Source organism: Necator americanus, chromosome II (assembly GCF_031761385.1).
Source record: "Necator americanus strain Aroian chromosome II, whole genome shotgun sequence".
NCBI lineage: Eukaryota > Metazoa > Nematoda > Chromadorea > Rhabditida > Ancylostomatidae > Necator > Necator americanus.
The window spans coordinates 23,302,054-23,318,275 of record NC_087372.1 but is presented as its reverse complement, the minus strand read 5'-3'; the positions used below and the strand labels follow the sequence as shown (position 1 = coordinate 23,318,275).

Sequence of the window (16,222 nt, the reverse complement as noted above, 5' to 3'; positions counted from 1 at the left end):
CCAGTGAGGTTTTGGTGAAACTTTATTTGTGGTCTAACTTTTCGATAACCTTGTCCTTAGCAAGAGCCTGGAAATGGTTCAAGGTTCTTGATGCTGTCCACATACCATCAAACTCCTCCTCTCTTCTTGCCAAGCCTCGTTATGCTTCCAAATACACCACGAAAGAATTCTAAACAGAAGAACAAAGTAACCAGTCTCTCAACCTAGCTGGCGAAACACCGCGTTCTTACAGAATTCCAGTAAAAGCAAATGAGATCTACGCAACAGGTAGTATCTTCAAATATTGGTGTATGGATAGTATGAAGGGCAGCATACTACGAATCTGATGTGGCAATGAGGAGGGAATCCTCTGACGAGGGAATCCACGGCAAAAGCTAGAGATGGAGTTGTAGATTGCGAGATCAGGGTGGTTCTGCCCACCCCTCGCTAGTCCTAAAATAAACGGGAACTGCTTTAGTTCTTATGAGGGACGTTAGAACGTTCCTCTATGTATACGTACTGGTCCCCTCAACAAGTTATTCATAGGTTTCACTTGAATAGGCAGTTGAGAAGAACTCACTGGCTTTCGACCGCTACGAAGCTGGATGCGGTGCGTGTACAGAAGTGGAGCGTTGCAACTGAAATCTTTATGAAAAAAGAAGAGAAAAGAACTGTTTTTTTTTACCACGATTACGGAGAGAGAAACCACCCCTGATCCCCCAATTTACGACTCCGCGTAGAGTTTGTCCATCGGAAATCCATGCCACGTCAGATTCGTGCGGCGGTGCCTTTAGGGAACTGCATGTGAGACAATCTTATAGCTCACAGAGTGTTACGAACGACATGAAGTCATTAGTACTTGACAAGCACTCATTTTTGTTATACATTTTGCTTCTCCGTTCATAGCTCCATTAATGGTAAACTGAAATTCCTGAAGAAACTTTTTTCATTTCATGAACTCATGATAGGTCACCATGTGTGAAAGATAGTTTTTGACTGAATTCTTTCTAGAAGAATTGTACATTCCTAAGATGATTACATCCCCGCTTCTCTGAAACCAGAAGGGAATTGTACATCCAAAATAGTCAGCCATTCAAGAAGATATGAGAGTGAACGATTATCAAAAATGCGTCAGGTTCACCGAGTGTTGTCACACTGTCGAACTGAACGCGCTAGCCGAGAATGGTACATTACGTAAGGGAAGCGAATGCTACGATGTTGGGTCCGCTTAGCGGTCAGGCTAGGCACAGAACCCAGCGGACCTATGGTCGAGTCGAAATCCTCTCCTTTCCTTCCTCGATGGTCGCGGCCAAATCGGCGCGGTGAAGCTAACGGCCGTGATGGGAGTGAGACTGTCGCTAATTCCACTTATTTCTGCACTCCGAATGGCTCGCAGCCGCACCGTGTGCCCAAAAGCACCTAACTTCAAGTCGCTTCGATGCGACTCCGCAAGTATCGGAAACGTGAAACCCACGTTACGAATTCAACAGACAGATGGCACAGCAGCACCGGGCTGGTTATTCTGCCCGAGTAGCGCCAGTGTGTTTCAGCAGCGCTCAACTCCTTACAACTGTACACTAATAAAATCAATAGGTCTTATTTGCATATCGTCACACATACGATTGTAGCAAATCACCTTGTTGGGAGGTTTCATCACCAATTTATCTAACGCTTTTCATCCTTTTACCGGTAAAAAAGGGTTTGTCGTCGGGTGAAATGATCAGTCTGAGGTTCTTGATCCATGTAATATCAGCGCTTGTGATGTGAGTGTGATCAGCCAAATTAGTGCACTCTCTCCTCTGTTCGTTCTGTCCCAATCGATTGGACGCTTTTGGCACAGACTGTAGATATAGTCGGATCAAAGCGGCCCAATCTCCCCAATTCTAAACCCATTCAAGTAAACTTGGCGTAATCATAGAACACTGTGTTAGAGAAAACTCGAAAGAGTGAAGATTTGTTTGAAGTTAAAACCTTACTATCATACAATTGTGTGTTTGTACACAGTCAAAGAGAACACTTTTTTTTACTATGAACGATGTAAGGAACACCACCGGCAATAGTACAAATCAGCACAAATGCACAAATATTAGCAGGCACTAGCAAGATTGTCATGAGCAAATAACTGGAGATCAGATTGGTTCTTTTGGAATGCAAAAAGATTTTTCCTTCAGCTTAACACCTCGTTTGTGACATTGAGTAGTGTCGATAGCGTTGGAATGAAACCATGGCAGCTGTGGATATCACGAAGAAGGTAACCTGAAAAAGAAAAAAATCCTCAACGTGAACACCTGTACAACAACACACAGTGGACAAACCGATATCATCCCGGCTAGAAAGACAAAGAAAGGGTTGAATGGAACGCAAATCTCGTGCACTGGGTAGGAGGCCTTCTCGTGACACGTGAGCTCTACTGACTGCATGCTGTCGACTTCAACATCCGATATGACACCTTGAAGAAGACAGTTCAAGGAAAACATAAACTGTGGAGAATACGCTCACCTAGCTCAGACACTTCGATACGCTGAGACTGCACATCCACGGAAATGCTTGGATGATCATCGAAGCTCCTCCTTAAGTGTAGTAAGCGTAGCAAAGAGTCATAATTGTGGCTAAGTGTCAGCTAACCTGGTACGGTTTCCGTCTGATTCTGCACACGTTGGAACATCGCACACTCCATTCTGCTTAGGTATTAGGAGCAGTTCACATTCAAAGTAGATCAACGATGTTTGGGACACTCCAAACACGCTTACATTTTGGCCGACCAAGGACTGCAAACATTTCTTTTTCAACTACTGATACTGCATTAATAACTGTGAGAATTCTTCATCTGTTTTTAGCTTGTAGTGTTACGAAAAAAAATTCAGATGTAGACTAAAATTGGTATAAGAATGAGAAGAGTTTTCTGAAGCCTACGCTGGCATAACTATAACAATACTCATTGTAAGTCATCTTGGAGAGTCCTTATGATAGCACTATAGTGAGATTTTGATTAGTAGTTCTTATTTTTTCGTACTACGCAGAGAAGAGATCGCGATTAGAAGGCTTTTATGGGTGGACGTAAAACAGTTGAGGTGTCAACGACGAATCCTTACCTCCGAAATAAATTCAATAAATAGAAGATTGTCGCGTCAAGACCACTACTTCATGAGGCCCAACATTGAGCCGTATACCCTTTGTCTATCATTGCAACCGACTTTGGTGCAAGGAATAGCACGCTAGAAATACCCCGCATCTACGCATCCGCGTAGCAGTGGAAAATTGTGGTTTAATGGAGACGCCGCAATGAATTCTCCTTGGCGAATACAATGCGGCCACCATATAGTTTCAGATCCACCTATTACAAGTGTCTAATAAGCGATAATCACCTTCCACCTATTGCAATTGTCTTTTGAGATATAGTCGGCTCAAAACGACCTGAAGCTCCGTGCAGTTAAGTAAGCGGCTGCGTTCGAAGCAGCGCGGCGGGGCTGACGGTTGAGACGGAGGTGGGACCATCTTCGATCACAACCGCTAGCTCCACCGCGTCGCTTCGACCACAGCCGTTTACGGAAGTGTCCAGAAAGTAGAATTTTTAAATCCGACTATGACTATGACTTATATAATGTGCAATACCTTGCACTATTACTCCCAAGAGGGTGGGGTGCAGTACTAAGAGGATGCACTGCCCCGGTACGTTTCTACACCATCGAAGGCTAACCAACCACCACTAAATCCCTTTCGACTAAATAAACATAAACAATAAACAAAGAGTCAGGTTTTTCCTGAAAATGGAGGGTGTTTACTCAATACAACGGTTTCAGTTATGGTAAGTCATTGCTTGCGCGACGATTCCCAACTGGAATCGCACGTGTTGGTGCATCCTGAATGGATTAATCAACATCAAGGACTTTATCCATTTCTCTTTATTGCTTCGGCTCATCTTTTATTGCAAGAAAAAGTCGCCTCGAGTTAAAGAAATAACTAAAAATATGTAATGTATGATATGAAAAGTGGGGATAAAGTCAAGAAACATTGGAAGTAGGAATAGAATCTGCTCTCGAAGTCATAGTTCCTACTAATGGATACTACTTTGACTATCCCCACTTCCTAATATCTATCGTTCACTCATCATACTCATCATATTACCTAACTGACATTAGCTGACTTTCCTGGATCTTTCGATTAGGACTCGAAAAACATACAATCATGTTTTTTTTTCACTGGCTGCGGCCTTCACCCGCTGAAACCTCGTATTCGATTTCGAGCGCCGGAGTATGCTAATCGCGTTCTTATTCATTAATCAAGGCACAGCTTAACGTTGTCTCATACGCTGTGAATTTGCATTCCAAGTGTCACATGTACGACTTTCGATGTGCTTGGATTATGAATAGTGTGAAAGAGGACACATGAAAGAATCTCGTCAATAAATCCCTCGTAGCAAATTTTTTCTGGAGTGTCATTGATATGCGACTCCTTGTTTGCATGCACTTTTTGGGTAGAGCACGTTGACGGAAAACGGAATCCAACGCTTCTGACAAGTGCAGCTTGCTGAGTTCTGCTTACAGCGGAAGAATTCGCGAAAGTCAAAGAATGAAAAGACGCAAAAGAAATGTATGTACAAAGCCTTCGAAGACATTGATTCAGAAAAACGTTTGCCTTACTTTTGTTCAGGAAGATAGAATGGTGCAGTTAGCACTGGAAAAGGACTTAGAATTCCTGGTATCACGAGTAACATACGGTGAATTCGTTTTAGAAACGAAAAGTATGCTTTAGCAATATGTAATTTGGAAAAATACGTGTCATTGTCAGTGTCGATCATCCTCTACCGCAACCAACACGATAAAGTTTCCCAGAACAGCTGTTATCTTAACGTTCATTGTAGAAAAGGATATCAACATCCATTCGTTTATTTATAACAAATTGAATTAGCGAATGTGTATTCACTTCTAGTAATTACTAGGTAATCGAAAGCGCCGATTCAATGAAATCAGTAGACTCAATGGATTTCAGTCCACGACTAAAAATGTGCGGTTGGTTAAGAGCTGCTCTCACAAACATCATGTGTACTTGTAGATACTCTAAAAGTTCTTCGTAATCCTGCAGCCGCACAGGATCCTTTACAACAAGACCCAGTGAAAGTGAAAGCAAAACATTTTGCTTGATGTTGCATGTAAAAATGAAGGTGTTTCATTGCGAAGAATAGAAAGAAAGGCGCACCAGTTCAAGACAGTAGCTCTACAAACTTCATTTTTTCTGTCATCTCAAACTTCTAGGTCCCTCTTTAAAAGAAATACAATGAACACAAAGTCCACTCTAACAATATTCTCTGTGAGGTGGAACGCTGACATTCAAACGAATACAAGTGTGGTGTTCACTCGTTCTCCAATGAGCGGTCTTTAAGAACCGTGTGTTAACTCTTGTTCTTGTGCATAATTTGAGGTGACAAGCAAAAACGAGCACTCGCAACACAGAGTTCCACTCAAGAAGAGTTCTGGTTGGGCTGCTTAGATGCAGAGTGTCATTGTTCAGGAAGTACCACTGTTTCAATGCTGCTTATCAGTGCCCAAGAAATACATCACCTTTGCTGCGCACAACGGGTCTGCTCACGAGGTGGGCAAGCACAACCGCGGACGAGCAACACTGAATTGCTTTCTGATGAAACCTATTTCGCCTAATGGTCGAGAGTTCGGGTTTTACTCTCGGGCTGCTATGCGGTACACAACGCTCCCAGCAATTCAATTTCTGCGCATCCATTCATTCACTTTCTCAATTTTTTCGCTCTCTGCAGTCCAAAATTGGCTGCGATTTTACATCGCTCCTACGACAATCAAACCGCACTAGTCACTCTTGTGATTAACTTAACGAAACACGAAATGACTATGAAAAACTCTTGGGAACAATCCACTCTTGAAAATTGCACTGAGAACTAACCGGACCGAAATAGCTCAGATGAGGCAGAATCTTTGTGTTCTTCGAACATCCATCTGCTCCAATCAGCTCGTGCGCTTTTTCTGCGGCAACGACCGAACAACTACGAACGATGAGGCAGTTGTCCTGAAATTTTCTGGAATAGAACAGACGCATCAGCTCTTTGAAAAATAAAGGCAAAGAGAAGAAAAGGAAGAAAGCGATAATCGCCGTTAAACACGAAAGTAAACGGTCATATCCAACTTTCTCGTTTTCGCAACTCCACTGGTGAAAAACGGTTTGCCCGAGAACAACTGTTCCTACTAATGGTCCATTTGGCCACTTTCGAACCGTATACGAGCATGAAGGATTCCAAGCAGACTCTGTAACGTGGAACAATCTGTTTCAGTAGTTTCTGCTTCTCCGCTACTGTACTTGAGAGAATAGAGTTATCGAGAACAACTCTCCTCTGAACTCTATAACTTGTGATATCAACTACTGCATGAAATTGCCCATACTGGCCCTGAATCTTGGCAAAATCAGTACTTTTTATTTATTTGCTTGACATCAATACCGTGGCTACAGCTCAAGCAAAAAACTGCTGTGTGTCAATCTAACAATGAATTGAATTAGCATAGGTGTAGCTTTTCTTACTTACTGTGTCTTACTTAGCTTACTAAGCCACACATATCGAGCAGCGCTGGTAGAAACCGAAAATAGGAACAAACAAAAATTAGTTGCATTAATTTAATTTCCCAACACAGCACTAGTATTTTTTGGAAGTGAAGAAAAGATTTTACGTCTGATTCGCTCTCCTTAATTTTCCATTCTTACGAGAGTTTAAAAAAGTATAGCAAAGAAAATCTCGATGAAGTTATGGGCACCAATTTGTTAAACTTATTTAGGGTTAATAGACCTTCCAGTATGGAGGCTTCATAGAGGTGCCTTCCTCTCATTTCTTGCTTCCGGATAAAGGTTTATAAAACTCTTTCAGCCTTAAAATTGAGATAATGCTTAATCAATTAATGAAAATCGTCGCTAATTTTCCTAAGCTAAAGAGGGTTAGCAAAACTTGGGCGATCTTCTGCAAATTCCCCGGGACCACATGGACGAGAAAGTACTTCGTAGCAAACTCGCATCACAACCCCACTTAAAAGGTCATTAGTTGCTCATTAAAGTCTCGTTGCGATTCGAAATACAAGCTAGCTACTGAGACGTAAGTTCCAAGAGTCTTTGTAACCGTAACAAAATGTTCGCATTAATTTGATTGTGCAGCATAGGACCAAGATCGGGTAGGAGAGAGAAGAGAACTTGAGAAAATGTTGGTAAAACGATCGATCTTTCCGAGCAACCTGTTATCTAGGCTGTTAGTCTGTTTTTTCTGTCTACTCCTATGTAGATAGTCGAGTGAATAAACTAAACATCAATAGTACAGTCAGGAATAGTCTGAAACTGTAGTCGAGAAGTACCCTTACAGATGTTTTTTCATACTTTTCTCAGGCTTTCTGCAACTCCCCTTTACAGTATTTGCTAAGAGTGTAGCAGAAGGAACCTCGTGGCGGCTCAGTTGGACTGCCTGCCCCCTGCAGTTCCTGTGAAGTTCGTTGGTGAAAGCAACGAAAATGGAAAATGCGATCATCGGCGGTAGTAAAGTCCGGATGGAAGGCGACCGCTAGTGATGTCTCGAGGAAAACTCCCGATGGCGTCTTCGACCTTAGAAAATTTCCTTTGTAATTAGCTCCGCTATACGTTTGAACACAAGGAAGACATGTATCGATTACTTTGGATAACAATAAGCCCGAGCTCATTGTTACTCAAACTAATTAATGCCAGTTTCCTTCACTCTTCATACTTACCGCCTCCGTGGTACAGCGCACTCCTCATGAGGAACAAGCACTTCTATCTGATTATTCGTCACGAGAGTCTGGAATCAGATTATTTCGACAGTCATTCCGACAGGAGAAATAGAAGCCTAAGAAAATTATTCTAGAGTGCTTACTGTAGGGAAAAAATAAGCTGTAAAGAAAGAATTCCTCTAAGCAAAGGAAGACCTGATCAATTATTATGCGTAACTCTATGAACGGATAGCACTGTCACATCCCTACGACGAACTTATTCAGAAAATTGTAGGAAAATTTCGCCGAAAACTTTTCTTTCGAAAAAAAAAACTCTTGCTTAGTTACCAATCCATTTGCACAATTGTGAAGCTCGCACAGCGAAATTAAACGGTGAAATGAGTTTTGGGCAGGTCGTGCTGTGGAGGTAGTCATAATTGCACTCGCGAACGTCTTAGAGAATATCAGAGCAGTGAGCGGGTAATGAAAAGAATTCATAAACTCCTCAAGAACAGAATTGAAGCTATTCAAAAAAAAAAACTTTTCACTAGTCAAAGACACCACAGTTGTGGGAAAATTTTAATTCAAAAGGAAACTTCCTCATTCGCTGAGATAATGAAGTCTTAATTCATACGGTATGGTGGATGCTTCTGTCTTTCATTGAAATAGATTTTTGAGCCCTTCCCACGTTCATGTGCGCTTGGATGGAGCCTCTTAATCTCTGGGATCCTTGCCTCGCTTGTACTCTGACCCAACAAACGCCTTACCTGATAGCAATACTTGTTCGAAGCAAACTTCACATGCACGTGCCCCTCAAACGTTCGATTCGTCCTCAGTTTCACATAAATCGCGTCGGCTGCACAGCTGAATAGAATCACTGGTGTTACTCGTGCTATTCGACAATAAGCTGTGCCTGCTTTGATATCAGAGACAGAGACAAGTTCTAAGTGGTTTCCAAAGACGACTGGTTTTTCTTCGTCTGGCTAGAACGCTCCATACAAGCGTCAAAAATGCATCCATAAACTCAAATATGACCGCATAAGAATTCACGTCGCATCTAAAATGAAACGCCCGTTTAGGTCTTAGTTCGCGCAGAGGAAGTTTGCAATATGCCAGAACAAACCCAAAGAATAGTTCCGTCAAAAAACTATACATGCAGTGACTTCTCAGTTGGAAATGTTTTGAGAAATTCTCTGTGACCCAATCTAAAGTGCTTTCGGGATACACTCTGCCGGAACGAGAAAAAAGGAGGATTGATTAAACATTGCAAAAGCCCCAATACAGGCGTTTGGATGGATGGCGTTGGTCAACTACCTCTCAGATTTTCCGCCACATTTGTTCAAAGAATGCATTATATCTTGCCAAGGATGGCATTTGCGCACAACCACCGCGAACCATCAAACCAGATTTTCTTCACTCATCGTTTAGCATGCTTAGTCACACATACCCTCGACATTGTGTGGCCTCGAGTGACGTAACGGCGCTCATATGGGAGAAGATCCTTGGAAGCGAGAGCCTAGCTGAAACGAGCTTCATTCCGACATCTTTCGCATCATTGAACTCGAATAGGCGAACTAAGCTTTGCTGCGAAGATACATTCGAGTTGAGTGACAATGCTTCAAATTCAGTTTGTTTCTCTCCTTTGTCTGTTTTCGGGATTCGTTCTGCTGTTCTTGATTGGAAAATAGAAGTCAGTTACCGACGAAAATCACACTAAAACATACATAAGTGCAGGTTTTGTCCTTCTACCATTTCGTTTTCTTCTGCAATTTTTTTGCAGGCTAGCGTCAAGTGTCAGATAGTGTTGTGAGTGTGAAGTGTTAGACTTGTTTCCACAACGGCATGCTCATCCCAATGAAAAAATCTCAAAAAATCCAAAAAACTCCCTCTCACTTTGTTTTGGAATAAAAAATCATCTCTTTCGAATGATAGCGTTTGGTTCAACGAAATCTCGGAGGAACACTTTCAGAAGCAGTGTTCTTTGTGGCCATTCTGGCATAGTGCAAATTCTTGCTGTTCCCCTGTTTCCTATGCGATAAAGTGGCGCGGTTGCATGCCTGAAGGAGTTGCGATGAAATCTGATTAATGCGAACTTTAGCAGTCAGCGACAAGCGTGTAATAGGAGCGGTTTCCATGGACTGCCTCTCCGAAGGAACGACATCAGCTCTCGCTCTGGGACGCTGTTACGAAACAAACAACCTATCAGTGGGAGACGCTTTCCAAGCGGATAAACTGGGCCAGAACGAACGACCACGTTTAAGGATGGAGCCACACGAGAAGTTGTGAACGCGTTTCGTTCGTTCGTTGCAATACACAGACATGCGAAGATTTCTTACACCAGAACAGCGCAGTTGCGTCTTCTCAGTTAGCAGAAAAACTCCACGAAGGATTAGGGCACAATTCCAAATTAAGTACATTAGTGGAACCAGCTGAGACGTCTGTCCTCTTAAAATCCTTGCAAAGGAATTACATTAAAGAAGATTAAAAGGACAGTGTAAAGATATTACCGATGTGAAAATGTAATCCTTCACCACCATAATACAGGAAAAAGAAAGCCGAAATGGAGCATGAAATGAAGGAGGTATTTCTATCAAAGCCCATTTACAAATGGACCTTGTAGGGTAGACAAAAAAATTGTATAAAACTGTTGGACGTGATATCTTCAAAGCAAAATAGAATAAAGAAACAGAGTATAAGCGCAGCACAAATCATATGTTTAGCGAGTATACGACGAGAACATGGAAGATAAAGAAAATATAGAATAAGAAGCTCACTTAACGTAAGGTTCTCCTGTAACAAAATTTGGCGGCTCTTCGGATGAGGCGAAGTGAGGCAAAATGTGACGAACCAGAAGCACCAAAAGTAGCACAGTTCTTCCGCTGGATTCCATGGTGTTCAGCAGGGAGCACTGACGACTACAGCTTGGATGACAATACTCGGCACTTGCTGCTGAACAAGCTTGTATTTGGGCCGAAACCTCCGTCTGCTTGCGATGTCTGGGAGCCGCTCAACCACTCAGTCTCCAGCCTCTCGGCCTTTGTCTGACTAGTGCGGGAACGGCGCAAGGGGCGGCACCTTTGCACTGCAAAGCTTTATGGTTAGTAACCAGTCATCGGATGACGTAATTCCTTTACAGCGAAATTGTAGGATCAGGAGTGGATTTCTCCAACAAAATCAGATTGAACATGACAGTCGCAGTGAAGATCGGATATCACATGGAAGAGTACGTTCTTCAAAAGGAAAAGGTGACTTTTGAAGACATTTTGTTCATTTACTATGTATTCATTCGTTCATTCACAATATTCACGATGCTTCTCCGTATTATCCAGTAAAGGTGGGCTGTGTTGCTTAATTCACGTGCAAGCACTACTTTTATGAGTTAAATGTGCAACATACATATGTATGCTTATATAGACATGCAGTGACTATGTTTGTGCGCACAACCGCAGGACGCAGGCGTTCGATTGGAGCAGAGCAGAGAGTGCGTTAATTGAGGGACGCTCGACGCTTTTCAGGAGAGCGGCGCGCTCTCCAAGGCAAGCACAGGCATAGGCGACTGTGATCTCTGTTATGTTACGCGAAATGCATAGGCATCTGTAGCGCCAGTTCGAATAATGCCTTCACTTCTTTCCATCTTTCTTTCTTTTCGCTTCTATTCACTAACCTACTTCCAAGATCATGAATATTCTCGTCACAATAAATCATAACAGCATTTACTCTGCAGGTTTTGCGGTTATCAAGCTTTGAGGTAGTTCCAATCCAAACAGAACTTTTTGCACTTACTGCGACCGCAGAAAAAAGAAAACAGAAGCATTTGACATTGATATCTGACTCTGATTTCCAGAACAAAAGCACTTAGAAGCTGATGAGAAAGGAAACAAAAACCTGAAGCTGAGACAAAACGTAACGTTTTTTCACACATGTTCGGCGGCGTTGGAGTTGCTTCCGGTAGTCATCAATGCAGAACCGATAACTATGAAGTTCGACGTCCAAGCACATTACTACCTTACCAGACATTATAGGGAACTAATTTACATCAGACCAAGGTAATCTACAATTCTTTTGCAAACGACACACGCTCCAGAAACTTCAGAATGCTTAGAGCTCTCCCAGTGAAATCGGACGTTTCTAAACTACCAACTTGTTTTCGCAATAATATATGCAGTGAACGCATGTGTAGTGCATGATGTGGTCGCGAACAATGTGAATAGCTGGTGCGCGTGGAGTTGCCAATCGCGGAATTATTTAGAATTGAGGGAGTTGAAAACAATGAAGAGGCAGTAACCTTCTATTTCTATCGATGTTCAGCGTTCGCAAAGTGCTTCAGGAGACGACTAAATAGTTCATTTTCAGGCCAATTCCTTCCAGAAGACGTAAATAGCTACCACGATCTCAGGGCAATGTCACGTGCTTGCAAGATGACTGCAAGAACGTCTGTCGGGAAAACCTGCCTTGTTCAATGTCTAGATGTCAATTTCAATCCGATTATATGAACTTTTGGGGGAGAAGTTTTTACGGCGATTTCATTTTGAAACTATTGATTTTGAAACCGTTTTGAAGAGACGATAAATCTCTTTTTTTATCGGGGCTAATTTTGTTCAAGTTCAAGTAATTAGTTTACACTGAATCGGTTTTAATCTCTGGTAATCTGCTTCCAAGTCTGAGTCCAGACACTGCAGAGAAATGGAATACTAAGTTTACTACTAATTTCAGAATGCTCAGTAGTTTCAAAATGGAATTGAATGAAACAAGACGTTCAGGACTATTCGTTTCTCGGCTAGATTCTGAGCCAACTAACCAGAAGTATTTAGAATCCTGGCCCCTACATACACACCCCTACTTACACTCTTCGTGTGATTGAAGCTAAGAACGTAAGATTATAGCGAGTTCAAAAAAATTTCGATTCATGGGAGAATATGACGTAAGCGCTCATGGATGAACTAGTCCTCTTTGTGAACGTGTCTTTGCAGTTTTCCAAGCGGTAGCCAAGAGGTTTTTGGATTTTTGGTGCTCGTAGATAATAGTTTTTGCATGGCAATAAGTGTATAAGAATACCTTTTAGAAGTTTTTCAGTGCATAATAATTGTAGAAATAAACAAATGCTACATACATACGTGCACTGTATACAATAGTACATCCACACATTCATTGCACACATTCATGGCTAAGATAGCATTCAAAAAATGCCTTCCGTACATAGTCGAAGTCCTACAGCGGTAGAAATGCATTGTCAAGGGCTTCTTCATTTCAACGCTTCTGTTCCGTTTGCGCTTATTGATTAACTGTGACCCTTTCTGCAAACACTGGATTTCTTTTTGAAATCAAATGCCGACACAGTTGACAACTACTCTTCTTCCCCTCATGGTAAATAATAATATTTTGATTTTCTTTTTTAGCCAGTTACCAACTTTATGTCTCTGTGCATAGGCGGCCTATCGGAGACTGTTCGCTTTTCCAATCCAGTAGGAGTAAAATTAATTTTTAAATTCAATCTTTAATAATTTTTTCTTTAATAATTCCTACTTCTTCAATTTCAAAGTTACCTTCCGCTCATTCCCCCATTGGAACCGAAGGCGAATTTTCTACTATCTGATCTCCTCTTGTTGAATTGATTTTGACTTGATTACGTATTTAGAATAAGCCTCACAAAAATTTTGACTTCTTCGCAAATAGTTCGGAGATTTTTCAGCTCGCGGGAAGGTGTAAGGAATGGCCTGTGTTCCACAGCGACGACAATCGGCAAATAATGTAGGGGTGCTGTTAATAGGGGTATTTCCTTCTCGACAGCAAAAACTACATGAAGTCTTGAATCAACAGGAGACAGAAGGCTGTAAACCACAAAATATGTCTCCTTCGTCTTTCGATTCACATTTGGCAAACAAAAAGACGCATGATGCTTTGCTCACATTTGTGCTGTAGTGTAGCATTTGTGCTCCTGTGAAAACGTTTTGTTTTGTGGTGCAAAATGGCGCAAGCGACTATGGAAAATGCGGCGCACTTTCCTACCTTCCGCAGGCGGTTCCTCCAAAGCAAGTGAGGGCTGATTCCAACCCGGTGGTTAAAGGCCGCGCATCACATAATTGACATGGTAGGGAAACCCCACAGAAACGGAGAATTCGGGTTGTAGATTACGGAAGCAATCGAGCGTAGCCCCGCGCAATCCTATACAGTCGTCCTGAAAAACGGCGTGAGAGCCGCTTCACTTCCGAAGAGGTACGTTAGAACCCACGCCGTTGTATTCGTTCCGATTTTCTCAGCAACCTCTTCGTTAGCCTTGAATACGCTGCTGAGGAGCACTCATTGAATCTCTACCGCTCACTCGCGGATACGGCGCATTGAAATAAACTTAAAGAGGCGTAACATTAAAAATACTGCTCACTGGCTGTGTTGTCCACACGTCAACTTTATTTAAAAGATACACAAAATCAACGTCGAGTGGATTGTGTCGGTTTAACGCGTCACCTTCTCACCGAGGCGCCCACCCTTCCGGTGGATATGGTGATTTGTCGATAGAACTGAACTTCTTCATCATTATTTTATAAATTGTTTTTTTTTCGTTTCTGTGCACATCCACATGACAGGAACCACGTGTTTCTTCCTCGTGATTGTGCATTCCTAAGAGTCACTGCTAAGGCTACAACTACGAGCAGTGTTAATTGTGCAGATTGACAAGAAAAGCCAGCAGAAGTCTAATGTCTCGGTGTGTCCCACGAAAATCGCGAATGCAGTGAGACGGATCGAATTGGTTCGTCGGCACCAAAATATGCTGAGGAGGACCTGAAAGTATGGAATTGGTTCGCAAAATTCTGGGTGCGAGTCTGCGCAATTATTGGTGCAGCCGTGACGCGCAATAGTTCTAAGCCGATTTTTCAAAAACGAAATACAACTTTGTGAACTATTTTGTTGCCGTAAAAGCCGCATTTGTGGCATCATCCCATGAATCTGGAGTTGTACGGATTTCCGGTGGAGTATTCGTATACGGGATCGTAGATTATTGAGAGAAGGATGATTCCGTCCATTTCTTCCTATTTGCCGTAAAAAATGGTACGAAAGATACGGCTTCGAGCGTTTCGGCGCACTATTTCCCACAAGGGGTTCGATTGGAGCGCGCCAGCCTTGTGCACGCGCGCATCTTCCGCGCCGTTTTTTTTTACGGGAATTAGGAAGAAATGGACGGAATCACACCCCTCTCCATAATCTACCATCACGTGTACAAATACTCCACCTAAAATCCGTACCACCTCAGATTCGTGGGGTGATGCCTTTAAATCCACTGGCGTCGCGCGCTCCTACTCCCCACCACACTCCCTTCATCAGGGCGATCGGAACCTTTCTTCAGGAACTGAAAAAAGCATGCAAATAGCTACTTAAATAGTTGCTAACAGTTTAGGTGATCTGACATTGAAGCTTATCTTTATCAGTACGATGATGATATCCAGATCATTTTATGTTACCCCATCGTTCTGTGCTAATTGTTGGGGAGGGGGGAGAGAAAGAGAAGAAGAACTCATGCTTCGAATTATGTTTTTATATTGTAGCGGTGCGATATCAAGTGGAGGTGTGAAATCAAGTTCTTATATCCTCCACAAGCGTTGTTAGGGAAAAGGCAAGTTTAATTCTGTAGCAGACGTTTAAAGAAACTCTCTCTCTACCCTTAATATTTATTGATAAGTGAAGGCGAACGAAGCGAGCACCACAAGTAGTCAGTCCGTGGCGTTGGGCGTTCACACAAGTAAAATAATAAAAGGTGAATAATAGTTGTAAAATTAATTAATTGTAGTTATAAAGATGTTATAAGCGAGAGAATAAATAAATGATAGATGTTTGGTCGAACATTTTGGATCCCCATTTCAAATGAACGTCCTCTTCGATTCAAACAACAGTGGATTTCAGTTTTTGGATGCAATGCTCAACTTCAAAAGGCTTCCTGTCAATTCAGCGTCTCTATATTCTTCAATTTGATGGTTAAACTGATCAAGAAATCGCTTTGAGAAGCTACAGGGGAAAAGTAATATCCAGTTTCTGACGACACTTCCAGGGTACAGGAATGTGGAACGGCAACAACTTAACACTTAAGCACTAGCGAACATATATTCAGGTACTGATACTCTATACTGATACTCAGTTCTATTACCCAAAAACACTGAAATCGCCTTCAAGAGTAAATAGACTAATTTTGCAACAGCAAACACAGTTTCGGTGTGGTACAATCAAAGTCAATGAAAGAGCTTTTTCGCGGTTGCAAGCGATTGAAAAGTGATTGAACAAAGCAACTTTTGACAGCAGCAATTCTTCACATCCAAGAAAAGAGTTCAAGAAACTAGTTCGGCTAGAGATGGGTGAGTGAGCGACGGGTTAAAGAACGGCGACGATTAGTCAGTTCAATCAGGAACAGCCTTTAAACGCACTTAAAACGAAGAAAAAGTTGTCGCGTATTGATGACTCAGATACGAACTGCTATTTTTGAGAAAGAACCAATATATGACAAAAATAACACAATGTATTAACTACGTGAAAAAACA

General features: G+C 42.1%; 1 protein-coding gene across 2 annotated transcripts; it reads right to left on the bottom strand.

The window, feature by feature from the left end:
* Positions 1-2,151: 2,151 nt before the first annotated feature.
* Positions 2,152-10,590, bottom strand: RB195_019158 (uncharacterized protein; the record flags this gene model as incomplete). 2 transcript variants are annotated; one of them, XM_064186889.1, is made up of 11 exons in its annotated part: positions 2,152-2,235; positions 2,295-2,428; positions 2,479-2,549; positions 2,605-2,747; positions 5,890-6,012; positions 6,130-6,248; positions 7,418-7,578; positions 7,722-7,789; positions 8,468-8,564; positions 9,148-9,372; positions 10,475-10,590. In XM_064186889.1, the coding sequence occupies 11 exons, from the start codon at positions 10,588-10,590 to the stop codon at positions 2,152-2,154; spliced, it is 1,341 nt and encodes a 446-aa protein (XP_064042770.1). The 2 variants fall into 2 exon arrangements, with proteins under 2 accessions (XP_064042770.1, XP_013296342.2); XM_013440888.2 differs by lacking the exons at positions 6,130-6,248; positions 7,418-7,578; positions 7,722-7,789.
* Positions 10,591-16,222: the final 5,632 nt, after the last annotated feature.